Source organism: Ranitomeya variabilis, chromosome 8 (genome assembly GCF_051348905.1).
Source record: "Ranitomeya variabilis isolate aRanVar5 chromosome 8, aRanVar5.hap1, whole genome shotgun sequence".
Lineage (NCBI taxonomy): Eukaryota > Metazoa > Chordata > Amphibia > Anura > Dendrobatidae > Ranitomeya > Ranitomeya variabilis.
Genome location: NC_135239.1, coordinates 186,140,407 through 186,167,825, shown reverse-complemented (window position 1 = coordinate 186,167,825; position 27,419 = coordinate 186,140,407). Strand labels below are relative to the sequence as shown.

The 27,419-nt window shown below is 41.2% G+C and overlaps 1 protein-coding gene across 3 annotated transcripts in view; it reads right to left on the bottom strand.

The window, feature by feature from the left end:
- CACNA2D3 (calcium voltage-gated channel auxiliary subunit alpha2delta 3) overlaps positions 1-27,419 on the bottom strand; it is a 1,029,735-nt gene that overhangs the window by 796,405 nt on the left and 205,911 nt on the right. For 2 of the 3 annotated variants that reach the window (XM_077278408.1, XM_077278409.1), the window contains exon 3: positions 19,880-19,996. In XM_077278408.1, coding sequence (XP_077134523.1) covers positions 19,880-19,996 — 117 coding nt within the window. Of the gene's footprint in view, positions 1-19,879; positions 20,018-27,419 lie in introns of all 3 variants that reach the window. The other variant, XM_077278410.1, reaches the window with a different exon arrangement.

Genomic DNA, 27,419 nt, shown 5'->3' with positions numbered 1-27,419 from the left:
ATACCATCTATTTTCTTGCAAACCTCACTGCAAGGTCACCAAGGGTTAAATATTTGCATGTGCAGCTAACTGATCATTATGGCATACTTAGGTAATAAATGAAGAGGCCTTCACATTTATTCTCTTCCAGGTGAAGCTTCCCGATTTATGAATCTAACAGTCTTAGTATTTTACCTTCGTATTCACCAGCACTGCGGCATTCTTTTATATTAGAAGTTGAAATCCAGCAGGTGTAATGAGGCGTAAATCCCTTGCTATCCTGTGTAAGATTGAGCTGGAGCTGAGTGAATCATGATATTGCAAGTTTCTGCTCTGCCGACCTCTCATATTCCCTTAATACAAGGTGTCCGTAATTCCGTAGCAAACAATTTTTTTTGGAAACTACAACGTATCCAGTTCGGAAACATGACTCTGACCCAGGAAATGGCATTTTGTGAGTAAAGCTATTTCAAAGCTCAGGAACTGGTTACATCGGCCTCATGTACATGTCTGTAAAACATCCTACTAGTCCAATATTATAATATATCTCTTTGTTGCAAATGATGTGCAATCCAGCTTCCAATGATCTTTCATAAACGTAAAATAGGGTCAAAAGTAATTATAATCCTCCAATCACAATATATTCCCTCGGAGGCCAATCTTTTCTTGTGCGATGTTCATGTTTGACTCTACCACCCCAAAGGCATAAAAAGCAAGGATGCTTTGTGTAGCCATTGACCAAAAAGAAAATGAACCATTTTCAAGTCTATACACGAGAAGTACTGGAATGAAACTGAAAGGGAGCAGACACAGATTAGATATTGGAAAAAACTTTTTGAAAGTGAAGGTGATCAATGAGTGGAACAGGCTGCCACGAGAGGTGGTTAGTTCTCCTTCGATGGAAGTCTTCACACAGAGGCTGGACAGAAATCTGTCTGAGATGGTTTAGTAAGTCCTGCAGTGAGCAGGGGGTTGGACGCGATGACCCTGGGAGTCCCTTCCAACTCTAACATTCTATGATACTACACAAATCATCCATTAATGTTCTTGGTAACTTATCTTTGTCACGGCTAAAGAGATGGCCTTGGACTCTTCTATCATCCTGGTGGAGTGACCGATTAGAATAGAACCATATTAGTTGCCATTACTTGAAAGAACTTTATAAATTCAACTATTATTATTATTATTATTATTATTATTTATTTACATAACAGTACACTATTGATTCCATGGTGCTGTACATGAGAAGGGGTTAGATACAAATTACAGATATCACTTACAGTAAACAAACTGACAATTACAGACGGATACAGAGGGGCGAGGACCCTGCCCTTGCGGGCTTACATTCTACAGGATGGTGAGGAAGGAGACAGTAGGTTGGGTGTTGCAGCAGCTCCGGTGTTGGTGAGGCAGTAGCTCCGGTAGTGGTGAGAAGGCAGCGGGGTCATTGCAGGCTGTAATCTTTCCTGAAGAGGTGGGTTTTCAGTTTCCCTCTGAAGGATCCGAATGTGGTTGATAGTCGGACATGCAGGGGCAAAGAATTCCAGAGGATGGGGATATTCGGGAGAAGTATTGGAGACAGTTGGGTGAGGAGCGAATAAGAGGAGAGAAGGAGGTCTTGGGAGGACCAGAGATCACGTGAGAGAAGATATCGGGAGATTAGTTCAGAGATATATGGAGGAGACAGGTTATGGATGGCTTTGTAGGTCAGTATTAGTAATTTGAACTGGATACGCTGAGGGAATGGGAGCCAGTGAAGAGATTTGCAGAGGGGAGAAGTGGAGGAGTAGCGAGGAGAGAGATGAATTAGTCGGGCGGCAGATTTAAGGATGGACTGGAGAGTTGCAAGGGTGTTAGCAGGGAGGCCACAGAAAAGGATGTTGCAGTAATCGAGGCGGTAGATGATGAGGGCATGTAAAAGCATTTTAGAAGATTGAGGGTTGAGGAAAGGATGATTCTGTAAATATTTTTGAGCTGGAGGTGATAGGAGGTTGAAAGAGCTTAGATGTGCGGTTTGAAGGACAGGGCAGAGTCAAGAGTTACTCCAAGGCAGCAGACTTCCAGTACGGGGAAAAGCGTGATGTCATTAATTGCAATATATAGATCAGGTAGGGAAGATTTGTGAGATGGAGGAAAGATGATGAATTCAGATTTGTCCACATTGAGTTTGAGGAAGCGAGAGGAGAAGAAGGAGGATGTGGCTGATAGACACTCTGAGATTCTGGACAGCAGAGAGGTGACGTCTGGGCCAGAGAGGTAGATCTGAGTGTCATCAGCATAAAGGTGGTACTGGAATCCATGGGACTTTATGAGTTTCCCCAGGCCAAGTGTATAGATTGAGAAGAATAGGGATCCTAGAACAGGGCCTTGTGGGACTCCAATAGAGAGAGGGTGGGATGAGGGGGTAGTGAGGGAGTGGGAGATGCTGAATGTGTGGTTGGAAAGGTATGAGGAGATCCAGGATAGGGCAAGGTCTTTGATGCCAAAGGAAGAGAGGATCTGTAGTAGGAGGCAGTGGTCAAATGTGTCGAAAACAGAGGACAGGTCTAGAAGGAGAAGTATAGAGTATTGTCCATTAGCTTTGGCTGTAAGTAGGTTGTTAGTAATTTTGGTCAGGGCTGTCTCAGTGGAGTGATGGGGGTGGAAACCAGATTGTATATTGTCAAAGAGCAAGTTAGATGAGGGGTGGGAGGAAAGTTAAGCATGGACGTGCTGCTCCAGGAGTTTGGAAGCGAATGGGAGCAGCAATATTGAGCGATAGCTGGACATAGCGGTTGGGTCGAAGGTTGGCTTTTTAGGGATGGGCGTGACTGTGGCATGGTTGAAAGCAGAAGGGAAGGTACCACAAGTTAGTGATAGGTTGAAGAGGTGGGTTAGGGATGGGATAAAAGTGGTGGTGAGGTTGGGGAGGAGGTGGGATGGGGTCGAGCGCACAGGTGGTGAGGTGCAATTTGAAGAGGAGACAATTAAGCTCCCCTTCAGTGATGTTGGATAGGGAGGTTATTGGGTTTGGGCATTGATCTGGTATACAAAGGGGTTGTGGTGGTTGAACAATGAAGACTTGCCTTGTTTGGTCAATCTTATTTTTGAAGTGTGTGGCAAAGTCCTCAGCAGACATGAGGGAGGTTGAAGGGGGCAGTGGTGAGTGGAAGAGGGAGCTAAAAGTTTTGAATAACTGTTTGGGGTTGTAGGATAGGAAAGATACGAGGGTTGTGAACCATATCTAAGAAACCACAGCTAAAGCTGTCCATCCACTATAATTTTCTGAATCAACACCTAAACAAATCATAGGAACAGGTTTAAAACCAAGACACCAATATTTTTTTTTTGATGGGCTATGTAATTGTTCGATAGGATTGTTTTCTTGGAAATTTAATTTTAATTTTAAACTTGTACCCAAGATGTGGACACTGACATGATAGTGTGATCTGGATGACACCTAAGAATTGAGTGCATAAAAAAGGCAATTGCTCATCCCACCCACCTAATTTGGCAAATTACAACAGGAAAAATATTAATCACAACATAAACTGTGTCACTGAGAAGTTCTGAAGACGAAGAGCTATTTTGTAATGAGAATCCGAACAATTCCGAACAATCTTTAAATAAACTTGAAAGAATCTATTTGTATTCCGCCAGCACCCAATAGAAATGTAATAATGCAAACGACTGTAAACAAATATTCTGGAAAACCTTTAATTTGTTGGCAACAATTAACAATTATAGGCAATTGTCTCTTCTATTATGGCAGATTCTGTCATTTACGGCTATTTATGGCAGCAATTAGTTGATTCACCGTAATTTTCTTCCGCCCACGAACCATTTTACATTTCAACCCTCAAAATCTGTAGATAACTGGGAGTTATTATATTTTTTCATTTTATTCCCAACAAGATACATAGAATGGAGATAAGGAATTAGCACATGAAGGACTTCATGTTACCATTATGATTGCTTTTTTTTTTTTTAAATCAGCAGTTTCCTCGCTGATAAACAAATCAGCCAAAACCTAAGAAGTAACTATACAAGAAAAGATGGTGTCTTATCATCAACGCTAAACAGAATTAGGGTATTCATGGGAAGGGATCACATTGGCAAGCTTTACCCATTTAACTCATTCATAAGAAATGTGGTATAAAATAAGATGAAAAAAGATTAACGTACACTAGAAAAGAGAAAACAGTTGCAATCAAAATTACTCGACTTCCATTTCCATTATTTTCATTAAACTAAAGAAACTAGAACAATTTAAAGGGAACCTAGCATTAGATTCATGCTGCCCAAGTCATGGGCAGCATGAATCAATACCTGGCTGCATATTTACATCCAAGCATGTCTTACTCTGAGAAGCTGTGTTTTTTGTCCTGATGAAGAGGTCATGGAGAACCTTGAAACACACTGACTTTTGAAAACCTGTAATATAAAACTCTTTGGATTTTACCTCTTTGTTGAGTTTTATCAGTAGCGCAAATGAATTACACCACCGACTTGCACATCAGAATTTCAGAGAAAACATAGTTTAAAAATTTCACTTGGTACTATATGGAGAAATGTGACTAGCGTGATAACCAGCGGGGCTCTCATCGCTCCAATTGATTGGCAGGTCTCTCTATATGTACACACATAGGAAAGAATTGTCAATCATCCTGAGTAGGTTGAGATAAAATTGGTCAGGAATGTCATCAGAATAATCAGGTTTTTCCCTATTGTCAAGTTTTTCTCTGAAACTTCACAGCATTTCAGAATACAACATACATGGTTGCAATTGCACTGCACACCCAGCCTACAATGAAGCATGATGGTGGCTTGTTGATGCCTATAATGAAGCATAACTGTGGCTTAGTGATGCTATGAGGCTGCTTTGCTTCCTCTGGAGCAGGACACGTGCAGCATGTGAAAATCCAAGCAGAATACATTATGGCTTCTGTAAGGAAGTTGAAGCTTTGGCCTCAATGGACCTTACAATAAGACAGTGATCACAAACATATCTCAAAGTCCATCAGGGCTTTTTCAGAAGAAGGCCTGGAAGATTCTGTAGAGGTCTTCAGAGTTGCCTGGCTTGAACTCCATAGGACATGTTTGGTGGCATATCAAGAAGGTGGTTATACAAGCAAAAAAAAAACTTTAATATATTAGTGAGCTGGAGGCCATTACCTGTGAAGAATGGGCCCATATACCTCAGCAATGCTGCCAGAAGCTGGTGTCTGGTTATACATCACATTTGCAGCAGGTCATAACAGCCAGAGGCGCCCAACTAAGTACTAAAGACGCTTGTCATTAAGCGGTTGAATAATTCTGAGACTGCAGAAGTAAAAAAAAACAGTGACATTTTGTATTAAATTTGAAGAATTCTTATATTAGTTGTGCTGAGCGATTTACATTTTTCTTGTTCATTAGTGTATTGCAAAAATGTAAAAGTTTGTAAATGTTGCAATATGGTTTGGTTGAATAATTTTGATGGCATCTGTATTTTGACCATTTTTTTTAATTTGAGTTTCTGTTGCCTATATAGCACCAACATATTTCACAGTTCTGCCCCAACGAAATACACAATCTATTTTCCCTATTTCAAACACACATATAGGTCAATCTTATAGAAAGCCAATTAACCTTTCATTATTTTTTTGCTGAGGGAGAGATAAATGGAGAACCGATTGCAGATACCATACACACCACCACATACAGAACATCTAACCTCAGTGCTTTAAGACATCAATACGAACTACTGAGGCACGATGCCTCCTATATGCTATCCTAGTGTACTCTTACTCAAATAATTATTCCAATTATGTGAGTATTGGAAATATTGATGTTGGACATTTACTATAAAAAGGGTTTTTTTATCACATTTTGAAAAAGAATTATTACTGGCAACTTTAGAACTTGAAAAAAGTTGTTATACCGTAGGTGCAAATGATCAAGAAAAATTGACGTGCACTCAGTGAGGTTTGGAGATGTTGGATGATTGTGGTGTGGTCTCATTAGTCAGGCCATGGAATAATCCACCGCACTCTACAAGGTTGAAGATGCAAAAAATATTTTATTGCGCAGAGGTAGGCAATGTTGAAGTACAAGGATACGAGTGAGAAATTTGACATTATGACCCCTCCCGGATCTTTAGCACATAGTTTCTATGTCCAAATAGAATAAAGCCACCATTCCCGTGACAAGGCAGCATCTGAATCAGCATTATCTACTTTATATCCGCATTTTCGTATTTTCAACCTTGGAGAGTGCGGTGGACTATTCGATGACTGGCCCACGACGACCAATCCACTTTCCAGGAAAATGATCATGTAGGAATGCCCGGACCTGACACCCATAATGTGGTGGTGCACCATCTTGCAGGAAAAACTAAGGGAATGTGCCATCTTCAGTGCATAAAGAGGGCAACACATCATCATGATGGTCGTCGTGGGCCAGTTGAATGGCCACCAAGGTCTCCCGATCTGACCTCCTTAGACTTTTATCTTTGGGGTCATCGGAAGGCAGTTGTCTATGCTGTGAAGATCCGAGATGTGCAGCATCTGAAACAACGGATACTGGAAGCCTGTGCTAGCATTTCTTCTGCGGTGTTGCTATCAGCGTGTCAAGAGTGGGAGAAGAGGGTTGCATTGACAATCCAACACAATAGGCAGCACTTTGAACACATGTGGTCATAAACTTGTAAATAATTCATAAAAAAACAAAGTTATGTTAAAACCAAGCACACCATTGTTTTTCTTGTGAAATTCTCAGTAAGTTTAATGTGTCACATGACCCTCTTGGAAAAAATAAAGTTGCATCCAAAATGGCCGACTTCAAAATGGCTGCAACGGTCACCACCCATCTTGAAAAGTTTTCTCCCTTCCATATACTAATGTGCCACAAACAGGAAGTTGAGATCACCAACCATTCCCATTTTATTTTTGTGTATTCATATAAATGGCCCACCCTGTTATATACACTGCTTACAAAAATAAAGGGACTCCCAGAGCTTTTTTCGCTTTTTCGTTTTGATTTTCGCTCCCCATGTTTCCAAAGCCATAACTTTTTTATTTTTCCATCAATATGGCCATGAGGGAGCTTATTTTTTGCGGTACGAGTTGTATTTTTGAATGATATCATTGGTTTTACCATGTCGTGTAACAGAAAACAGGAAAAAATTCCAAGTGTGATGAAATTGCAAAAAAAGTGCAATCCCATACTGTTTTTTGTTTGGCTTCTTTGATAGGTTCACTAAATGCTAAAACTGACCTGCCGCTATGATTCTCTAGGTTATTATGAGTTCATAGACATCAAACATGCATAGGTTCTCTTTTATCTAAGTGGTAAAAAATATTCCAAAGTTTGCTTTTAAAAAAATTGCGCAATTTTCCAATACCCGTAGCGTCTCCATTTTTCGTGATCTAGGGTTGGATGAGGGCTTATTTTTGCATGCTGAGCTGACTGTTTTATTTATACCACTTTTGTGCAGATACTGTACATTCTTTTGATTGCCCTTTGCATTTTAATGCAATGTCGCGGCGACCAAAAAAACGTAATTTTGGTGTTTTGATTTTTTTTCTCGTTACGCCATTTAGAAATCAGGTTAATCCTCTTTTTTATTGATAGACCGGGCGATTCTGAACGCGGATATACCAAATATATGTAGGTTTGATTTTTTTTTTTTTGGGGGGGGGTTATTTTGATTGGGGCGAAAGGGGGGTGATTTGAACTTTTAGATTTTTTTATATTTTTAAACACTTTTTTTAAATTTTGGCATGCTTCAATAGCCTCCATGGGAGGCTAGAAGCATCCACTACTCGATTGCCTCTGCTACATAGAGGTGTTGCACCTCTATGCAGCAGAATTACAGGCTTGCTATGAGCGCCGTCCACAGGGTGGCGCTCATAGCAATCTCCCATCAACAAAAATAAAGGTCTCAAGGAGACCTCTGGTTGTGTTGGCAACGCACCGCTGACCCCCGATCATGTGACGAGGGTCAGCGATGCACGTATTTCCGGCCGCACGGCCGGCAGCGCTTGTTAACTGCCTCTGTCAGAGTTTGACAGCTCAGCTGCATTTAACTAGTTAATGGGCGTGGGCGGATCGCGATTCCACTCGCGCCCATTGCGCGCACATGACAGCTGTTGAAAACACCGCCGGAGCCCACCTCTAAGCGGGGGATACTGCCAGCTGACATACTATCCCGTCAGCTGGCAGAAAGGGGTTAAACAACAGAATCTAACTCCAAGTAAATCAAACTTCTGTGAAATCAAACTGTCCACTTAGGAAGCAACACTGATTGACAATCAATTTCACATGCTGTTGTGCAAATGGAATAGACAACAGTTGAAAATTATTGGCAATTATCAAGACACCCTCAATAAAGGAGTGGTTCTGCAAGTGGGGACCACAGACCACATCTCAGTACCAATGTGCATTCTGGCTGATGTTTTGGTCACTTTTGAATGTTGGTTGTGCTTTCACACTCGTGGTAGCATGAGACGGATGCTACAACCCACACAAGTGGCTCAGGTAGTGCAGCTCATCCAGGATGGCACATCAACATGAGCTGTGGCAAGAAGTAGTGTCCAGAGGCTGGAGGCGCTACCAGGAGACAGGCAAGTACACCAGGAGACGTGCAGGGGGCCATAGGAGGGCAACAACCCAGCAACAGGACCGCTACCTCCGCCTTTGTGCAAGGAAGAACAGAAGGAGCACTGCTAGAGCCGTGCAAAATGACCTCCAGCAGGCCACAAATGTGTATGTGTTTGCACAAACGGTTAGAAACCAACTCCATGAGGATGGTCTGAGTGCCCGACGTCCAGTGTATATGTACACTGCTCAAAAAAATAAAGGGAACACTAAAATACCACATCCTAGATATCTCTGAATGAAATATTTCAGTTGCAAATTTTTATTCATTGCATATTAGAATGTGTTCAGAGCAATAAAACATAACAATTATCAATGTAAATCAAAATTAATATCCCATGGAGGTCTGGATTTAGAATGATACTCAAAATCAAAGAGGAAAATCAAATTACAGGCTGATCCAACTTCAGTGGAAATGCATCATGACAAGGAATAGATGCTCAATATTGTGTGTGGCCTCCAAGTGCCTGTATGATCTCTGTACAGTACAATGCCTGGGCATGCTCCTGATGAGGTGGTGGATGGTCTCCTGAGGGATCTCCTCCCAGACCTTGACTAAAGCATCCACCAACTCCTGGACAGTCTGTTGTGCAACGTGACGTTGGTGGATGGAGTGAGACATGATGTCCCAGATGTGCTTATTTGGATTCAGGTCTGGGGAACGGGCGGGCCAGTCCATAGCTTCAATGCATTCATCTTGCAGGAACTGCTGACACACTCCAGCCACATGAGGTCTGGCATTGTCCTGCATTAGGAGGAACCCAGGGCCAACCGCACCAGCATGTAGTCTCACAAGGGGTCTGAGGATCTCATCTCGATACCTAATGGCAGTCAGGCTACCTCTGGCGAGCACATGGAGGGCTGTGCGGCCCTCCAAAGAAATGCCACCCCACAATATTACTGACCCACTGCCATACCGGTCATGCTGAAGGATGTTGCAGGAAGCAGATCGCTCTCCACGGCGTCTCCAGACTCAGTCACGTCTGTCACATGTGCTCAGTGTGAACCTGCTTTCATCTGTGAAGGGCACAGGGCGCCAGTGGCAAATTTGCCAATTCTGGTGTTCTGTGGCAAATGCCAAGCATCCTGCACGATGTTGGGCTGTGAGCACAACCCCCATCTGTGGACGTTGGGCACTCAGACCATCCTCATGGAGTCGGTTTCTAACCATTTGTGCAGACATATGCACATTTGTGGCCTGCTGGAGGTCATTTTGTAGGGCTCTGGCAGTGCTCCTCCTGCTCCTCCTTGCACAAAGGTGGAGGCAGCATTCCTGCTGCTGGTTGTTGCCCTCCTACGGCCTCCCATGTCTCCTGGTGTACTGGCCTGTCTCCTGTTAGTGCCTCCAGCCTCTGGACACTACGCTGACAGACACAGCAAACCTTCTTGCCACAGCTCGCATTGATGTGCCATCCTGGATGAGCTGCACTACCTGAGCCACTTGTGTGGGTTGTAGAGTCCGCCTCATGCTATCACGAGTGTGAAAGCACAACCAACATTCAAAAGTGACCAAAACATCAGCCAGAAAGCATTGGTACTGAGATGTGGTCTGTGGTCCCCACCTGCAGAACCACTCCTTTATTGAGGGTGTCTTGATAATTGCCAATAATTTCCATCTGTTGTCTATTCCATTTGCACAACAGCATGTTAAATTGATTGTCAAAGTGTTGCTTCCTAAGTGGACAGTTTGATTTCACAGAAGTTTGATTTACTTGGAGTTAGATTCTGTTGTTTAAGTGTTCCCTTTATTTTTTGAGCAGTGTATATTGGCCTAGAATACAAAGGAAATGGGTCATTTTTAACTTTGAAGAGATCATTTCATCTTCAACTTGCTAAACTGTTGACAATAACAACAATTTTGACCAGGAGTGCCAAACTTTTACATGCCTTTGTAGTTCATATTTAAAGCAGAAGATAAAATGGAATTTACAACTTTTTTGAATACTTTTTAAAACTTGGATACTGTTCATCAATCCAGTAACACAATGAACATCCCAATAAAATGGAGCTTCACTTTAATGTCCAAATAATTATTTCCCCTGAAAATCCTTATGCAAAAAGTTTGTTAAGTTTCATAAAAGCTGTACGCCTTTAAGCAGAAGTCCAAAAGTGTAATTAGGAGCACTGCCAGCCTTAGTCACCCCCCAAAAATATCAACATCCTCAAGTGTGTTTTATTAAAAGAAAATGCCAAAGAAATGTACCTAGGAAAACTAACATTCTGCATGTGGAATTCTGTGATAAAAAGCTTTGAATTCCCAGGCTTCCCTAGCTAAGCCCCACCGGTGTAGTGAACCATGAATCTCCGGAAATTGAATTAGAGCATAGCAGCAATTATTTTATACAGTGCCATCGTGATGGGAATCTGCTCGGCTTGAAACAAGAAAAATTAAAAGCACAGTAAAAAGAGAAATGATCTCTAACATGTTTACTAATATTTGGTACGGGGGTTACCGAAATAAAGCGGGGTCGTACGTTGACGTTGGAAAGCAGATCACACACAATTAAAAACACAAATCAAACTAGCCAATTATGAAAAATAGAGGCAATAGATACACAAAGTAAAACGGACACATTCCAGAGTCTTTTTTAATGCATTGCTTGGACGCGGCTTGTAAAGACCTTTATTGGTTCTGGCATGTGTAGTGCAAACATGTCTAGGAAAACCTCGATAAAACTTTAATCAATGACTGCAATTATCTGTTGAGAAGTCAGTATAGGAAAATCATTTATCTCTGCATCTGCATGTGCGGAAAGGCAAAAATAAAGTGGATCAGCAGTCTTTACAAAGGGTAATAGTCAGATGCCAATGAAATTATTAGGACTTCACAACATATGCCAAAAAACAGCCGTGATTGGAAAAAAAAGAGCTAAAAATTTCCAAATTATATTCCAAAATATATATACACACATTATATATATATATATATATATATATATATATATATATATATATATATTGTACACTAATTACCAATATTTATCTGCTTTCTGAACTTACATTGACCTTCATTGAGCCTTGTGTATAACATCAGTTGGGTTGTTTTCTGGCCAAGATTTGGCAACCCAGACATGACTATGTGCCCCAAATTACTGCACTCAATACTGATTTAACACCATAATAATGGATGACATGCCACTTTTATACATGGCCTATGCGTGTTATTAGAGCTCAACTGTATTGATTTGAATGAGGCTATGCAAAATATATCACTAAGACCATGGACAAACCTGGCCCTGTTTTTAAAAGAAATCAGCCTGGCTTTCTACATCTGATACATCCCCCTTAAACAGTACCTTTCATAAAATAAGCCTTAGCCCTTAGTAGCCCAAAGGGTGTCTTCTATAATATAATGAGTAATTAATGTAGTGTTCGGATCTAGACACATCAGATTATGGCCTACCAAACATCATGACCAACTTTTGTCCTTGGTATTACGGCTCGTGTTCACGACTGTAAAAATTGGATTAGTGCTATCAGTCATTTTGACGGGTCGCACTCGGACCAATGTTATTCTTTGGGACTGCGCACATGTCCTATTTTTTCCTCAGTCTGAGTCGGTCCTAGGAATAAATTGCACCATGCACGATTTGTCTCAGAGAATCACATGGCACCCTCATATGCAACTCTATGAGTCTTTGGAAAAATTGGACATCACTCGGATAACACCCAAGTGTGGTCTGATTTTCATGAACTTGTAATTCAGAGAAGGTGGAGAAACTTTTTTTTTCTCCAGTTCTGGGAAAGTCGGATCACACTCTGATCATACTCTGATTAGCATAATCGGGCCGATTTTCTTAGATGAGAGAAAAACAGTCATGTGACCCTAGCTTTAAATGGAGAGTGGATGAGGCAAAATTTTAATTCAGCCGTTCGTCCACATTTTTTCTGAGAAATTTGGTTTGTAGACGGGTTATTCTCAGCTAATTGAATGTACCTTATTTCAAGACCCCAGAGTATAATGAAACTAAAGATGTAAAAAAAATAAAAAAAACTTTTACTGATCTTAGCGCTCAGCTCTCCGAATCCTATGGGTTTCACAGTCCCCTGACCGACTCTCGGTGAATCTTGTTATCACCCCCCACCAAGAGAGGAATCCCTGAGCCTCTGCACATTAGGGCGAAACGTTTCTCCACAAATGCATGAAAGATGACAACATAATGATTTCAAGATGCGTGGCGCGACGTTGGGTGCGCATGCAAGGTAATGTCCTGGACTTCATCATAGCCGGAAGTCCCGACCTAGCGTGAACACAAGTGCTAGTCTTAAACAGATAGGAAGAAGAGCAGATAGGTGATGGTAAGGAACAGAGGGGCCGGAGAGGTGAGCAATAAGGCAAGTATAAGTATTTTTTTTCTTAACCTTTTGATGGACTTTTACTGTTTGGCAACATGATGACCATTTTGCTGAATCTGTGCAAAAGCGAATTAAAAAAAAAAAATCTTCATTTTGGCCAATGTGGACTTTTGTAATATTTTCTAATATTTGAATATATTTGCTCATTTTTTATTAGAAGGGTAATGTCATGAAGTGATTGTCCTAGCGCGATGCGACCCGACGAGTGGTCAGTCACAAAACAGCGAAACACACAAGGGTACACCGGGGATACTTTAACAACGGTGGGCCCTGGCGGTAGGGAACGGGGAATGAACACCTCCTGCACTCACCTGAGGATGTGCCCTGCTCTTACTACCGTCCCTATAGGGTTCTTTCAACCCGTCGCTAAACAGGATACCTAGTCCCTCACTCGCCCTGCTCTTATCCCTAAGTAGGGAACTGGCAGGTGAGATCACTGGTCCCATCGCTGCACTAATACAACACAAGGTAAGGTAAAACAAACACCACAGGGGTAAAGGAAACACAAAACAACACTTAGCTTTTCTCTGCGGAAATGCACCGAACAGCAGAGTAAGGCACCAAAGGACAGAATTCAACCGAAGCACCACTGAACCCAGCAAGCTCCTGACTCCAACTTGGTTGGTCTCCAAAAGGACCTGTATAACCAACAGTCAGCTGCTGCATCAGGTGAAGTTTTAAAGGAAGGTAGGAGTGGTCACCACCCACATCATAACTAGCAGCAATGCAATTACCCCAGCGGCTTCCGGGGAAAAACTGCACTAACCTCCGATAGCTGAAAGGAAAAAAGTTTTAATCTGAGAGGTCAGATCTGCCACAGATCCAAACATGGATCGTGACAGGTAGTTAGTATAAAGTTGTGTAAGATCGTCTCAATGTACCGAATATCTTCAACGAAGGGCATGAGCCCTTGTGACCAGAGCCGCAGAGTACAAGGATGTGTTTTCTGACATTTCACGTGCTCACATTCCCGTAAGCTTTGCATAGATACTAATATTATTAATGAACAATTATCTCTCAAGAAGCAGATTAATTTCTTCGGACATTAGACATAAAAAGAACGTCAGCTGCCAATTTCGGGAATGTCATCTGCTTGGTATGCAAATGATAAGTGATCAAAGCCAAACAGAAAGAACAACGACGAAACTTGTTTGATACTATGTAGCAGCTTTATAATCCTCCAGTCCAGTTATGTCCATCAGATAAGAACTTCTTACAAAGCCGTATTTTGCGGGTTGCTCCCTGTTCTTAAATGTAAGAGGAGCTGTCATCAAGTATTAATTAAGATTTTCTTTTGTTGCCATTACCACAAAGTGAATTTCTTATGGAGAGTAGATTTTTCTCCATTTAAAGGTTTCTCACAAAGTAGATGGGTTTATTTTATTGTAGATTTAGACGTCCAGCAGCTTCGTCCTCAGCCGTATGATCACTTTTCTATGTTGTCTAACACTGGATAATCTTACAGCATAATTCTTTGAATTTGGAGGATTTTTTTCTTCGAGAAAGCTATACATCATAGATAGCTGCCGGTCAAATAGATTTCTCTGCCAACCTTCCTATACAAATGCAGAGTCTGCCATTGGTGTTCTCCTCTCTTTACAGTGATTCACTCTCTGCGTGATTCATTTTGTTTGCTTACAGGCTGTCTACTGTCCTTTATTTCTACAGTCTCATTCAGGATAGTCTGTTTTATAGGCCCTCCTTGAAAACTTGGATGCTTTTTCCCTCTCCACACTCTGATCTTCTGTCTTCTGTACAATCTCATCACAATTTATGCTGGTATTTCTGGAAAGAGGATTAAAGAGGATATCCAGGACTATATTACATTTTTACTATGGGACAGAGAACTATCTGGCAGGTAGTTACTAACTACGTGTCTGTTGTGCCCAGCTCTGAACTCACAGACTGCTCCTATTGGCGATTCTGTGGCTTCCACTGATGTCACGTTGACAGAACAGTAGTTTTTATTCCGCTCTGCTCCGTTGACAGGGCCTGACTGCCCATGACGTCATGCTGATTGAAAGCCGACTCCCCACTGCCTAACTGCGGGAAGTCAGCTGTCAATTAGCATGTCTGCAGTCATGTTTCATTGACAGAGCAGCTCTGAAGAAGCAGTGTTGCTCTGTTGATGTGGAGCAGCTGAATCGCCGGCAGGAGCGGTCAGTGACCAACCTGAGCCTACACTGGTTAGAACAGGCAGGCAGTTTTTAAAGAAGGGGAGCAAAAAGAGTCAACAGCAGCCTACTGACAGCCTGCCATACAAAGGCCTTTAAGAGACTTTACAGCAACAAAATGGTAGGAAATATTTAAAGGGAGGCTGTCACCTCCAAAACGCTAACTATACAGCTTAAGGCATACTTACTTTCCATTTTTTAAGCATTTTTTCTGTGCCTTTTTGCTGAAAACAAACAAACATAGTTTTACTATACTGGCAAATCTCATGCACGTGTTGTCTATTTTTTACTTGCTGATCTGAAGCATTTTCAAAGCCGCAGCATGTCATTTCTTTCAGTGTTTTTGCAGCATTTTTTCACCCATTTGAATGGGAAAAATATGCATTAAAAATACGACAAAAATTTGTAGTATTTTATGAAGTGTTTTTTTCTGCCAACAATCCAATATTTGCAGCAGATTTTTCTGGTATGTCGGCGACTGAGACCAAAGTTAGATCATACTTGTAGTATAATGTTTAGTGGTTTAGATGCCATAAAAAAAAATATTTATTTTGGATGCAAATAATGTGGCTTCGGTGCACCCTTGTCGTGGCCATGAGCTCTGTGGATCATTACTCCCTGTTATATCTTGATTGACAACACTCAAGCGAGTACTACCTGAACTCGATCAGTGACTCTGCATGGACACTTTAGCCGTACTCATACAGTGTCATTGCCGGATCTCATCACTGGCTCCTGTCTGCAGCTGCTGCTTGGTACTGTGCTGCAGACAGGAGCTAGTGATCACAGCCCACAATGACACTATTGTAGCTAACTTACCGTACCTATATACATGCAAGATTAGTTTTGTTAGCTTTTGGCAGTGACGAACTCTCTTTAATAAAGCCTATCTGCAATTTTGCCTAGTTTTGCATTTTGGAAACAAATAAAACATGAAAAAAATTAGTCAATGCAAAAGTGATCATTGCTTTTAAAGGTAAATACCATCAAGTAGTGTAACTATGTAACATCACAATTCTGTAGACCTCGCTTTAAAATCTCAGGAAAGCGAGTTAATATTTGCAGGAATTTTGTTTTGCTGTCATTCAGACAAGAAGGAGGGAGAAACCAGTTACACGGCTTTTATGCTCAGTTTATCCTCAGACATTTAGCAGTGATAAAAAGAAACATACACTAAGAAGACAGATGAAAAGATTTGCACAGATGTATGGCTTTTATGTAAATTTGTCGATTCCTTGACACTAATGTTTATTTTCAGGGATATTGTAAAAGCTGAAAGAAGAAGCAAAGCTTTCAATTTTCCAATATCTGACACCTTGAATACAAATCTCCCGGTGATAACTTAATTGTGCACTGAGAGATGTATATGGTGGGAGGCATAAAAGGCCAATAAACAACTGTTTGTAAAAGGCAAACTAGTGCTAAACACAGCCCATTGCCGATGATCCGAGGGCAATCAGACAAGACTTTCAGTGAATAACATGTCCCTCCCTATTATATTATTTTTTATATATTACTGTTGCTAGGTAGTGCAGTTCTACATAATTCTCATATGCTTTTTTACCATCAATTGTATCTTGGAAAAATTAAAGGAAAATGCAACCCAAAATAGTTCTCCGTCTGGGATACATACTGTATATTGTATTTTACGTCAGTCTTCACGCACCTATTTACAAGTTCGTCACTACCTCCCAATCCGTAGGGCGGCGACTTACAAACGGCCTGTCAACCACCATCAAGAGAGGCATGAGGGAGTGGGGGGAAAGTCGTTACTTATGACTCAAAATTAACGCTCCGATTCACCAAGACCAGCAATTGTCTAGCCGGTTTTAGTCAGGGGGCATGTAGGAGTCAGATGCTCTTGAATCATTAAGAGGCATACACCACTTAATGAATCTGAAGCATCTGACTAGTGGCATGTGCCTCTTAGTGAATTAGAAGTGACTGATGGGTGGCGTGCACCTCTAAGTGAATCGGGAGCGTCTGGGAAGTGGCGCTTGTCTTACTGAATTAGGAGCATCTGATGAGTGGTGCATGTCTCTTAGTGAATTAGGACCATCTGACGAGTGGTGTGCACCATCAACCACCATGCTAGAAATCTTACTCCAGTCCACAACTAGAAGGAGATTTCTGACATTGAGAACTCCACAGCTCGTCAATAATATTGGAAAGGCTGGCGGGGGACAATACAAGCGCAATAGGGTCTTTTCCAATAAATTGATATAAGATTAAAGGATATGGTAACTGCTCACCTTGTGGGGTTGTGTGACCCACAACAGAGGTTGTACGCATAGGAGGCAATAATTCCAGCTGCTGCAACACCAACAGATTGGAGGCTCCAATGTGGCAATAGGGTAGTGGAAAAAAGTTGGTGAATCTGCGCCAAAGGCGGTATAGAGATGTCAATGTGGTTGTAGTTCTCTTGAGGAATAAGTTTGCTCACTTCGAAATGCCTTGAGATTAAAACCACATTGACATCTCTACACAGACTTTGGACTGTACCAGCAGCCCAGATTCACCAACTTTTTTCCACTACTTGACAGATCGACAACAATAAGGTGGGTTGTGGTGTCACACCTCGCCATGCCCTGTCCCTCCCCAGCTCCTTATATTGGTGGAGCTGGGAAAAACTGGTGAGACAACACCAAAAGTCTAAAAAAATTGACAATTGTGACTTTTTAAAGCAATTAACTACAGGGTTCTGTCAATATTTCCTTGTTGAATCAAGCCCAAGAGTCTGGAGTATTCTTTTGGTGCTCCTGTAAGTCAAACAGCATATTTTCTCTGTGTGTCATTTTGGCAACTAGGGGTATGGACCTTAGGTAAGGCAACATATTAAGCTGACAGACCCTCTTTGATACTTGACAATACTGGACGTAGTACATTGCCTTGTGAGTTCCCTATGGATATATGATGTAACTGGAATATCATGAGGCAGGTCCCCTTCTTTTAAGCAGGCTCAGATGCTGAACATTCATTATTGCTGGCAGATGATGGTTGTGCTGTCCAGCCATCATCTGCTTCTATCAGTAGCTAGTGAAGCTGAGCTCCATCCACTGCTAACTTCTTAAATGCTGCTGTCAATTTCTGACAGGGGTATTTACAATGTATTGCCCAGGGGAAGGGTCCATTGATCCTCTGCAACTTGATTCAGGTGTGACGATCTCTTGACATGGTAGCAGGGTATCTGCTAAAGACCCCCATGCTTGCCATGACGGTACTCCTATGACTTGTATTCATAGGAGACTGTGATTTTCTCTATATACTACAATATTATGGTATTATAGTAGAAGCAACCAGACAATAACAGGTTCAAGTCAAATAAAGATCTAAAAAGTTACCCCTCCCCCATGGAAAATATAGAAAAAATAATAAACATATTTGGTATCTCCATGTCCCTAAAATGCCAGTCTATCAAAATAATTAATATCGACAATAAACATCGTAATCAGAAATAAATCAAAACGACAAAATTTAATTTTTTTTGTTACCGCAAGTGCAATAAAAAGCAATGAAAATGTTGTATCTACCTCAAAGTGGTATCAATAAAAATGTCAGCGCACCAAAAATATACGAGTTTGGTATCAGCGTAACAGTACTAAGTCATTTTTACAGCACAATGAACCCTATAAACACAAAAGTTAAAAAACAATTGCAAAATTGCTTTATTTTGTGCAATATAACCTCACAGCATATTGTTCTTGTTTTCCAATACGTTGAATGGCAAAATGAATGGTGTCATTCGCTTAAAACTACAAATTGTTCCACAAAAAAAAAGCCTCACAGAAAAATGAATAAGTTATGGATCTTGGAATAAGGGGTGAGAAAAACGAAAAAAACTAAAATATAGGATAAGAGAATTGCCCAGTCTGTCGGGAAGGGTTAAAAGAGATTTCCTTCTTCAGGATCTTCACCTAAAAGTCTTTAGATGCTACATAGATCATCCCTAAAGAACTGGGCAAGTCCATGCTTTGATTTTAATGGGAATCATTTAATGCTTCCTCTCTCCTGCTTGGACGCCACCGGTGAGTTGATCACCAGCTTCCAGATTATAGTTGATCTTTGAGGGCACCCTCTGAAAAACCGAGCACAGGGAAACTAATTAGATGACCCCTTAAATAGATAACAATCGGAATTTCTTTTGAATGTTGGAAACATTTGATTAGAATGAAAAATATTACCAAGATCCACAATGATTTAATTATATTATCCAAACATCTATTTTATCTAGGACACTCATACAATATAAAATAAAATCCAGCTCACCGTGATTGCATCATGAGGGTGTTCGAAGGCCGAAAGTGCCTTGTCAAGGCGTGGAAAATGCAAAATGAAGAGGCTCTAGCTCCACGAACTGTGATTCATGATTAAGGTTTGTCAGACACCACCTGAAACGCATTGATGCATGTCATGTGAATTTGTATCGTTGACCGTGTATGTCCTCCGAATTGCTTATGTTGAATAAAGGATCACAGTTCATGGAGCTGGGGTCTCTTCATTTTGAAATCATACAATATGCCATCCCGTTGGATAATATTACAATCTATAGTAGGTTCCTACTTCATTAATGACTCCACCAGCTAACTGTTATATAAGCTGGAAGCAGTTTTTCATCTTCTTGTAGCCATCTGAACCACCAGTTTCCATAAACTACATCTCAACAACCTCAGGCTTCTTGCTTTATCCAACAAATCCACCAATTGAAATCATTGACTCAATCATGTAAGAGGTAAATATGAAATTACACAAACCCGAACGGCTTCTGCTTTCTTGTGGAACATCTCTTCCATGTCTTTTGCAAGTTTCTTGACCAGATGAAGTCCATCTATTTCTTCTATGGAAACTTCCTTCTCAAATTCTTTGTATTTCTAAGGGAACAAAACATGACACTGATCAACCATTTGTATAAAAATGGATGTTCTTGAAGAATATGCAGTAATATAAAGATACAAGTCATTAAAAAGGAGATTTGGCATTGCAGATATATTTGCAAACGGAATAAAAAGTAATGAAAAGTTTGAATAAAGCCCAACTTGGTGCCAATGGAAACTATAGGTCGTCTTGCAAAATACAAGTCCTAAATGCTGCCTTATGCCGATTTACCTTAGAGTTTGTTTCCACATTCACAATTTATCTCAGATCCCTCACCACAAATCTTCATCAATTTACAGCGCAAAACAAATTAGAGAGTTTTTAAAAACACTATTAGCTTGTGGCAGAAAAAAAAACATATGGAAGGCAGAGGATGCAGGTTTTCAAATCAATCTGTAGATTTCACCCCTCACGATACTTTGTAATCCACAGTTTAATCTGCAAAGAAATGCGTAGATTTGTAGTCTAAAGTTGAACATTGTCTTAGGGTATGTTCACATATTGTATATTTGCTGCAGATTTTGTTGCACAAAATTATGCAACTTTCCTAATAATCTGAAACAACCCCATTAATGAAATTGATTTTTATTGGCAGAAATTTCTGCAATGAAATCTGCACCATGGAAATTTACCCTAAGGATGAATTCAGACATCAGTGAAACACGCTCCAAGTGTGGACTGACAGTGGGTCTCCTGACCTGAACATGCTAACTTCATATATAAGGCTGTTGAGTTCCAATCAGGAGACACACAGCCAGTCCATTGTATCACCGTCCATACCCAGAGCATTATACATCGATGTCTATAGTCACCCTTAAAGTGGTGGTACTGCTTTTTCTAAATATCTATCCTTACCCCCTAACCACTTTTGTAATTTGCATTTTAACACAACAACCTATACTTCTCCTTATCTTGCTACTCCATAAATGTGTTTTTTACTGTACTTTCTGTGATGTTTTATTTGAGAGGGGTCTTAAATGTGATATCACAGGAAGCCGGGGCTGCACTTACTCCCCAGAGCATCCGTCGCCCCTACTGGAAGAGGAGGGCAGCGCTGCAATTACTCACTAGTTTCGTGAATCACCACCATCTCTGAAAACATCCTGAATCCTGGATGATGGACACTGTGGGAGACATGAGTGCAGTGCCAGCACTCTGCTTCTATCTCCGACACTGCAGCTTTTGTGTAACATGTTGCCGGGGGTGGAGATTAATGCAGTGAGTGACACCAGTGCCATCCCACAGCTTGTAGCACTGCCCTCAATCTAATGGTCATCAGGTGGCAATGCTATTGTCACTCATTGCTTCTATCACCGACCCCTGCTGACGATTCATTTGTGGGCGCTGATAGAAGCTATGGTTTTGCACTAGTAACACGCATTGCTTTTATTTCCATCCAATAGCAATGTGAGAAGCTACGACGACAGAGATATAAGCAGAGTTCTGGGGCTGCACTCATGTCTCCCACAGCATCCATCACCCAGGATCCAGGAAGTCTTCAGAGAGGGCGGCAATGAAACAAAACAGTGAGTAACTGCAGCGCTGCCCCTTGATTATGTTGTTTTCCAGAAGGGTTGATAGACATTGCGGGGAGTGAGTGCAGCCCTGGCTTCCTGTGATGTCACATTTCAGGCTCATCTCAAATGAAACATCACAGGAAGTACAGTACAAAAAAAACACATTAGAGATTAGCTAAACAGGAAGAAGTGTAGGGTATTGTGTAACAAAGCAAATTACTAAAGTGGTTAGGGCGTAAGGATAGATATGTAGACCACCCCTTTAAGCTTTTATGAACTGGATTCTCAGAGAATAGAAAACTGTCACTGACACAGATGTTCCTTTAACAGTTTTACTTTACTTTAATGGATCTTTAAGAGGAGTTAATTAATTTGAACTTCTAAGATGAGAACTGACTTGGCTTTAAACCAATTTTCTTTTTTTCCAGTAGAAAATGAAATGATGGTTGCAGGGAAAATTGACAATACAATTAGCTTGATCTCACTCCATCTAACATCCATCTAAACTGAATAATACAATTAGTTTGTGTTTAACCCCTTCACCCCCAAGGGTGGTTTGCACGTTCATGACCGGGCCAATTTTTACAATTCTGACCACTGTCCCTTTATGAGGTTATAACTCTGGAACGCTTCAATGGATCTTGGCGATTCTGACATTGTTTTCTCGAGACTTATTGTACTTCATGATAGTTGTAAAACTTCTTCGATATAACTAGCAATTATTTGTGAAAAAAAACGGATATTTGGCGAAAATTTTTAAAATTTCGCAATTTTCCAACTTTGAATTTTTATGCCCTTAAATCACAGAGATATGTCACGCAAAATACTTAATAAGTAACATTTCCCACATGTCTACTTTACATCAGCACAATTTTGGAACCAAAATTTTTTTTTGTTAGGGAGTTATAAGGGTTAAAAGTTGACCAGAAATTTCTCATTTTTACAACACCATTTTTTTTAGGGACAACATCTCATTTGAAGTCATTTTGAGGGGTCTATATGATAGAAAATACCCAAGTGTGACATCATTCTAAAAACTGCACCCCTCAAGGTGCTTAAAACCACATTCAAGAAGTTTATTAACCCTTCAGGTGTTTCACAGGAATTTTTGGAATGTTTAAATAAAAATGAACATTTAACTTTTTTTCACACAAAATTTATTTCAGCTCCAATTTGTTTTATTTTACCAAGGGTAACAGGAGAAAATGGACCCCAAAAGTTGTTGTACAATTTGTCCTGAGTACGCTGATACCCCATATGTGGGGGTAAACCACTGTTTGGGCGCATGGCAGAGCTCGGAAGGAAAGGAGCGCCATTTGACTTTTCAATGCAAAATTGACTGGAATTGAGATGGGATGCCATGTTGCATTTGGAGAGCCCCTGATGTGCCTAAACATTGAAACCCCCCACAAGTGACACCATTTTGGAAAGTAGACCCCCTAAGGAACTTATCTAGATGTGTGGTGAGCACTTTGACCCCGCGAGTGCTTCACAGAAGTTTATAATGGAGAGCCGTAAAAATAAAAAATCATATTTTTTCACAAAAATGATCTTTTCGCCCCCAATTTTTTATTTTACCAAGGGTAAGAGAAGAAATTGGACCCCAAAAATTGTTGTGCAATTTGTCCTGAGTACGATGATACCCCATATGTGGGTGTAAACCACTGTTTGGGCGCATGGCAGAGCTCGGAAGGGAAGGAGCGCCATTTGACTTTTCAATGCAAAATTGACTGGAATTGAGATGGGACGCCATGTTGCGTTTGGAGAGCCCCTGATGTGCCTAAACATTGAAACCCCCCACAAGTGACACCATTTTGGAAAGTAGACCCCTTAAGGAACTTATCTAGATGTGTGTTGAGCACTTTGACCCAACAAGTGCTTCACAGAAGTTTATAATGCAGAGCCGTAAGAATAAAAAATCATATTTTTTCACAAAAATGATCTTTTCGCCCCAATTTTTTATTTTCCCAAGGGTAAGAGAAGAAATTAGACCACAAAAGTTGTTGTGCAATTTGTCCTGAGTGCGACGATACCCCACATGTGGGGTAAACCACTGTTTGGGCGCATAGCAGAGCTCGGAATGGAAGGAGCGCTGTTTTACTTTTCAATGCAAAATTGACTGGAATTAAGATGGGATGCCATGTTGCATTTGGAGAGCCCCTGATGTGCCTAAACATTGAAACCCCCCACAAGTGACACCATTTTGGAAAGTAGACCCCTTAAGGAACTTATCTAGATGTGTGTTGAGCACTTTGACCCAACAAGTGCTTCACAGAAGTTTATAATGCAGAGCCGTAAGAATAAAAAATCATATTTTTTCACAAAAATGATCTTTTCGCCCCAATTTTTTATTTTCCCAAGGGTAAGAGAAGAAATTAGACCACAAAAGTTGTTGTGCAATTTGTCCTGAGTGCGACGATACCCCACATGTGGGGTAAACCACTGTTTGGGCGCATAGCAGAGCTCGGAATGGAAGGAGCGCTGTTTTACTTTTCAATGCAAAATTGACTGGAATTAAGATGGGATGCCATGTTGCGTTTGGAGAGCCCCTAATGTGCCTAAACATTAAAAACCCCCACAAGTTACACCATTTTGGAAAGTAAACCCCCTAAGGAACTTATCTAGATATGTTTTGAGAGCTTTGAACCCCCAAGTGTTTCACTACAGTTTATAACGCACAGCCGTGAAAATAAAAAGCATTTTTTTTTCACAAAAATGATTTTTTAGCCCCCAGCTTTGTATTTTTACAAGGGTAACAGAATAAATTGGACCCCAAAAGTTGTTGTCCAATTTGTCCTGAGTACGATGATACCCCATATGTGGGGGGAACCACTGTTTGGGCGCATGACAGAGCTCGGAAGGGAAGGAGCACCATTTGGAATGCAGACTTAAATGGATTGGTCTGCAGGCGTCACGTTGCATTTGCAGAGCCCCTGATGTACCCAAACAGTACAAACCCCCCACAAGTGACCCCATATTGGAAACTAGACCTCCCAAGGAACTTATCTAGATGTGTTGTGAGAACTTTGAACCCCCAAGTGTTTCACTACAGTTTATAACGCAGAGCCGTGAAAATAAAAATTCTTTTTTTTTTCACAAAAATGATATTTTAGCCCCCAGTTTTGTATGTTCACAAGGGTAACAGGATACATTGGACCCCAAAAGTTGTTGTCCAATTTGTCCTGAGTACGCTGATACCCCATATGTGGGGGGAACCACTGTTTGGGCGCATGACAGAGCTCGGAAGGGAAGGAGCGCCATTTGGAATGCAGACTTAAATGGATTGGTCTGCAGGCGTCACGTTGCATTTGCAGAGCCCCTGATGTACCCAAACAGTACAAACCCCCCACAAATGACCCCGTATTGGAAACTAGACCTCCCAAGGAACTTATCTAGATGTGTTGTGAGAACTTTGAACCCCCAAGTGTTTCACTACAGTTTACAACGCAGAGCCGTGAAAATAAAAAATATTTTTTTCCCACAAAAATGATTTTTAGCCCCCCAAATTTTTATTTTCCCAAGGATAACAAGAGAACTTGGACCCCAAAAGTTGTTGTCCAATTTGTCCCGAGTACGCTGATACCCCATATGTTGGGGTAAACCCCTGTTTGTGTGCACGGGAGAGCTCGGAAGGGAAGGAGCACTGTTTTACTTTTTCAACGCAGAATTGGCTGGAATTGAGATCGGACGCCATGTCACGTTTGGAGAGCCCCTGATGTGCCTGAACAGTGGAAACTCCCCAATTCTACCTGAAACCCTAATCTAAACACACCCCTAACCCTAATCCCAACGGTAACCCTAACCACACCCCTAACCCTGACACACCCATAATTCTAATCCCAACCCTAATCCCAACTGTAATCCAAACCCTAACCCTAACTTTAGCCACAACCCTAACCCTATCTTTAGCCCCAACCCTAACCCTAACTTTACCGCCAACCCTAGCCAAAACCCTAACCCTAGCCCTAACCCTAGCCCTAACCCTAGCCCCAACCCTAACCCTAACCCTAACCCTAGCCGTAATGGGAAAATGGAAATAAATACATTTTTTAAAATTTATTATTCTTCCCTAACTAAGGCGGTGATGAAGGGGGGTTTGATTTACTTTTATAGTGTTTTTTTATATCGGATTTTTATGATTGGCAGCTGTCACACACTAAAAGATGCTTTTTATAGCAAAAAAGTTTTTGCGTCTCCACATTTTGAGACCTATAATTTTTCCATATTTTGGTCCACAGAGTCATGTGAGGTCTTGTTTTTTGCGGGATGAGTTGAAATTTTTATTGGTAACATTTTCGGACACGTGACAGTTTTTGATCGCTTTTTATTCCGATTTTTGCGAGGCAGAATGACCAAAAACCAGCTATTCATGAATTTCTTTTGGGGGAGGCGTTTATACCGTTCCACGTTTGGTAAAATTGATGAAGCAGTTTTATTCTTCGGCTCAGTACGATTACAGCGATACCTCATTTATATCTTTTTTTTTATGTTTTGGCGCTTTTATACGATAAAAGCTATTTTATAGAAAAAATAATTATTTTGGCATTGCTTTATTCTGAGGACTATAACTTTTTTAATTTTTTGCTTATGATGCTGTATGGCGGCTTGTTTTTTGTGGGACAAGATGACGTTTTCAGCAGTACCATGGTTGTTTATATCCGTCTTTTTGATCGCGTGTTATTCCACTTTTTGTTTGGCGGTATGATATTAAAGCGTTGTTTTTTGGCTCGTTTTTTTTTTTTTTTTCTTACGGTGTTCACTGAAGGGGTTAACTAGTGGGACAGTTTTATAGGTTGGGTCGTTATGGACACGGCGATACTAAATATGTGCACTTTTATTGTTTTTTTTTTTTTTTTTAGATAAAGAAATGTATTTATGGGAATAATATTTTTTTTTTTTCTTTATTTAGGAATTTTTATTTTTTTATTTTTTTTTACACGTGGAAATTTTTTTTTTAACTTTTTTACTTTGTCCCAGGGGGGACATCACAAATCGCTGATCTCACAGTTTGCATAGCACTCTGTGAGATCGGCGATCTCACTCATCGCTGCAGGCCTACAGAGCTGCAGCCTGCTCCTGACCCGGAAGTCCTCCCTGCAGGACCCGGATGCAGCCCCGTGGCCATTTTGGATCCGGGGACTGCAGGGAGAAGACGATCGGTACAAGGTGAGTACATTCCCTTGTACCGATCGTCTCAGGGAAGCCCGCAGGGAGCCCCCTCCCTGCGCGATGCTTCCCTGTACCGCCGGTACACCGCGATCATGTTTGATCGCGGTGTGCCAGGGGTTAATGTGCCGGGGACGGTCCGTGACGGCTCCTGGCACATAGTGACGGATGTCAGCTGCGATAGGCAGCTGACACCCGGCCGCGATCGGCCGCGCTCCCTCCGTGAGCGCGGCCGATCGTTTATGACGTACTATCCCGTCGGTGGTCATACGGGCCCACCCCACGTCGACGGGATAGTACGTCAGACGTCAGAAAGGGGTTAAGAGTAAAGTACACAAAGGTGATGATTAAACGGTTGTTCTCATCTCATAAAGCAAAGGTTTATTAGTAGGACTTTATGTTAATCTGAGTTTAAACGGAATTTGGCAGCATGTTGTTGGTGTGTAATCTGAGAGCAGTATAATGTAGGTGGGCAGAAAGCCTGATGTGTCACTTGCTGAGCATCTTGCTGTAGTTTCAATGCATTCAGTGTTTTATCAGCAGGAGATTATCACTGCAGGACTAGGTGTCATGTGCGAAGTAGTCCAGCTAATCTGCATAACCCCTCCCAGAACTAATTGACAGCTTGCTGACAATATACAGTGTATACAGGAAGCTGCCAATCAGAGGTGTGAGCTGGGTTATACACAGCTCCGCATTCATAGCACTGCTGCTACATCTACAGCAGAGAAAACAG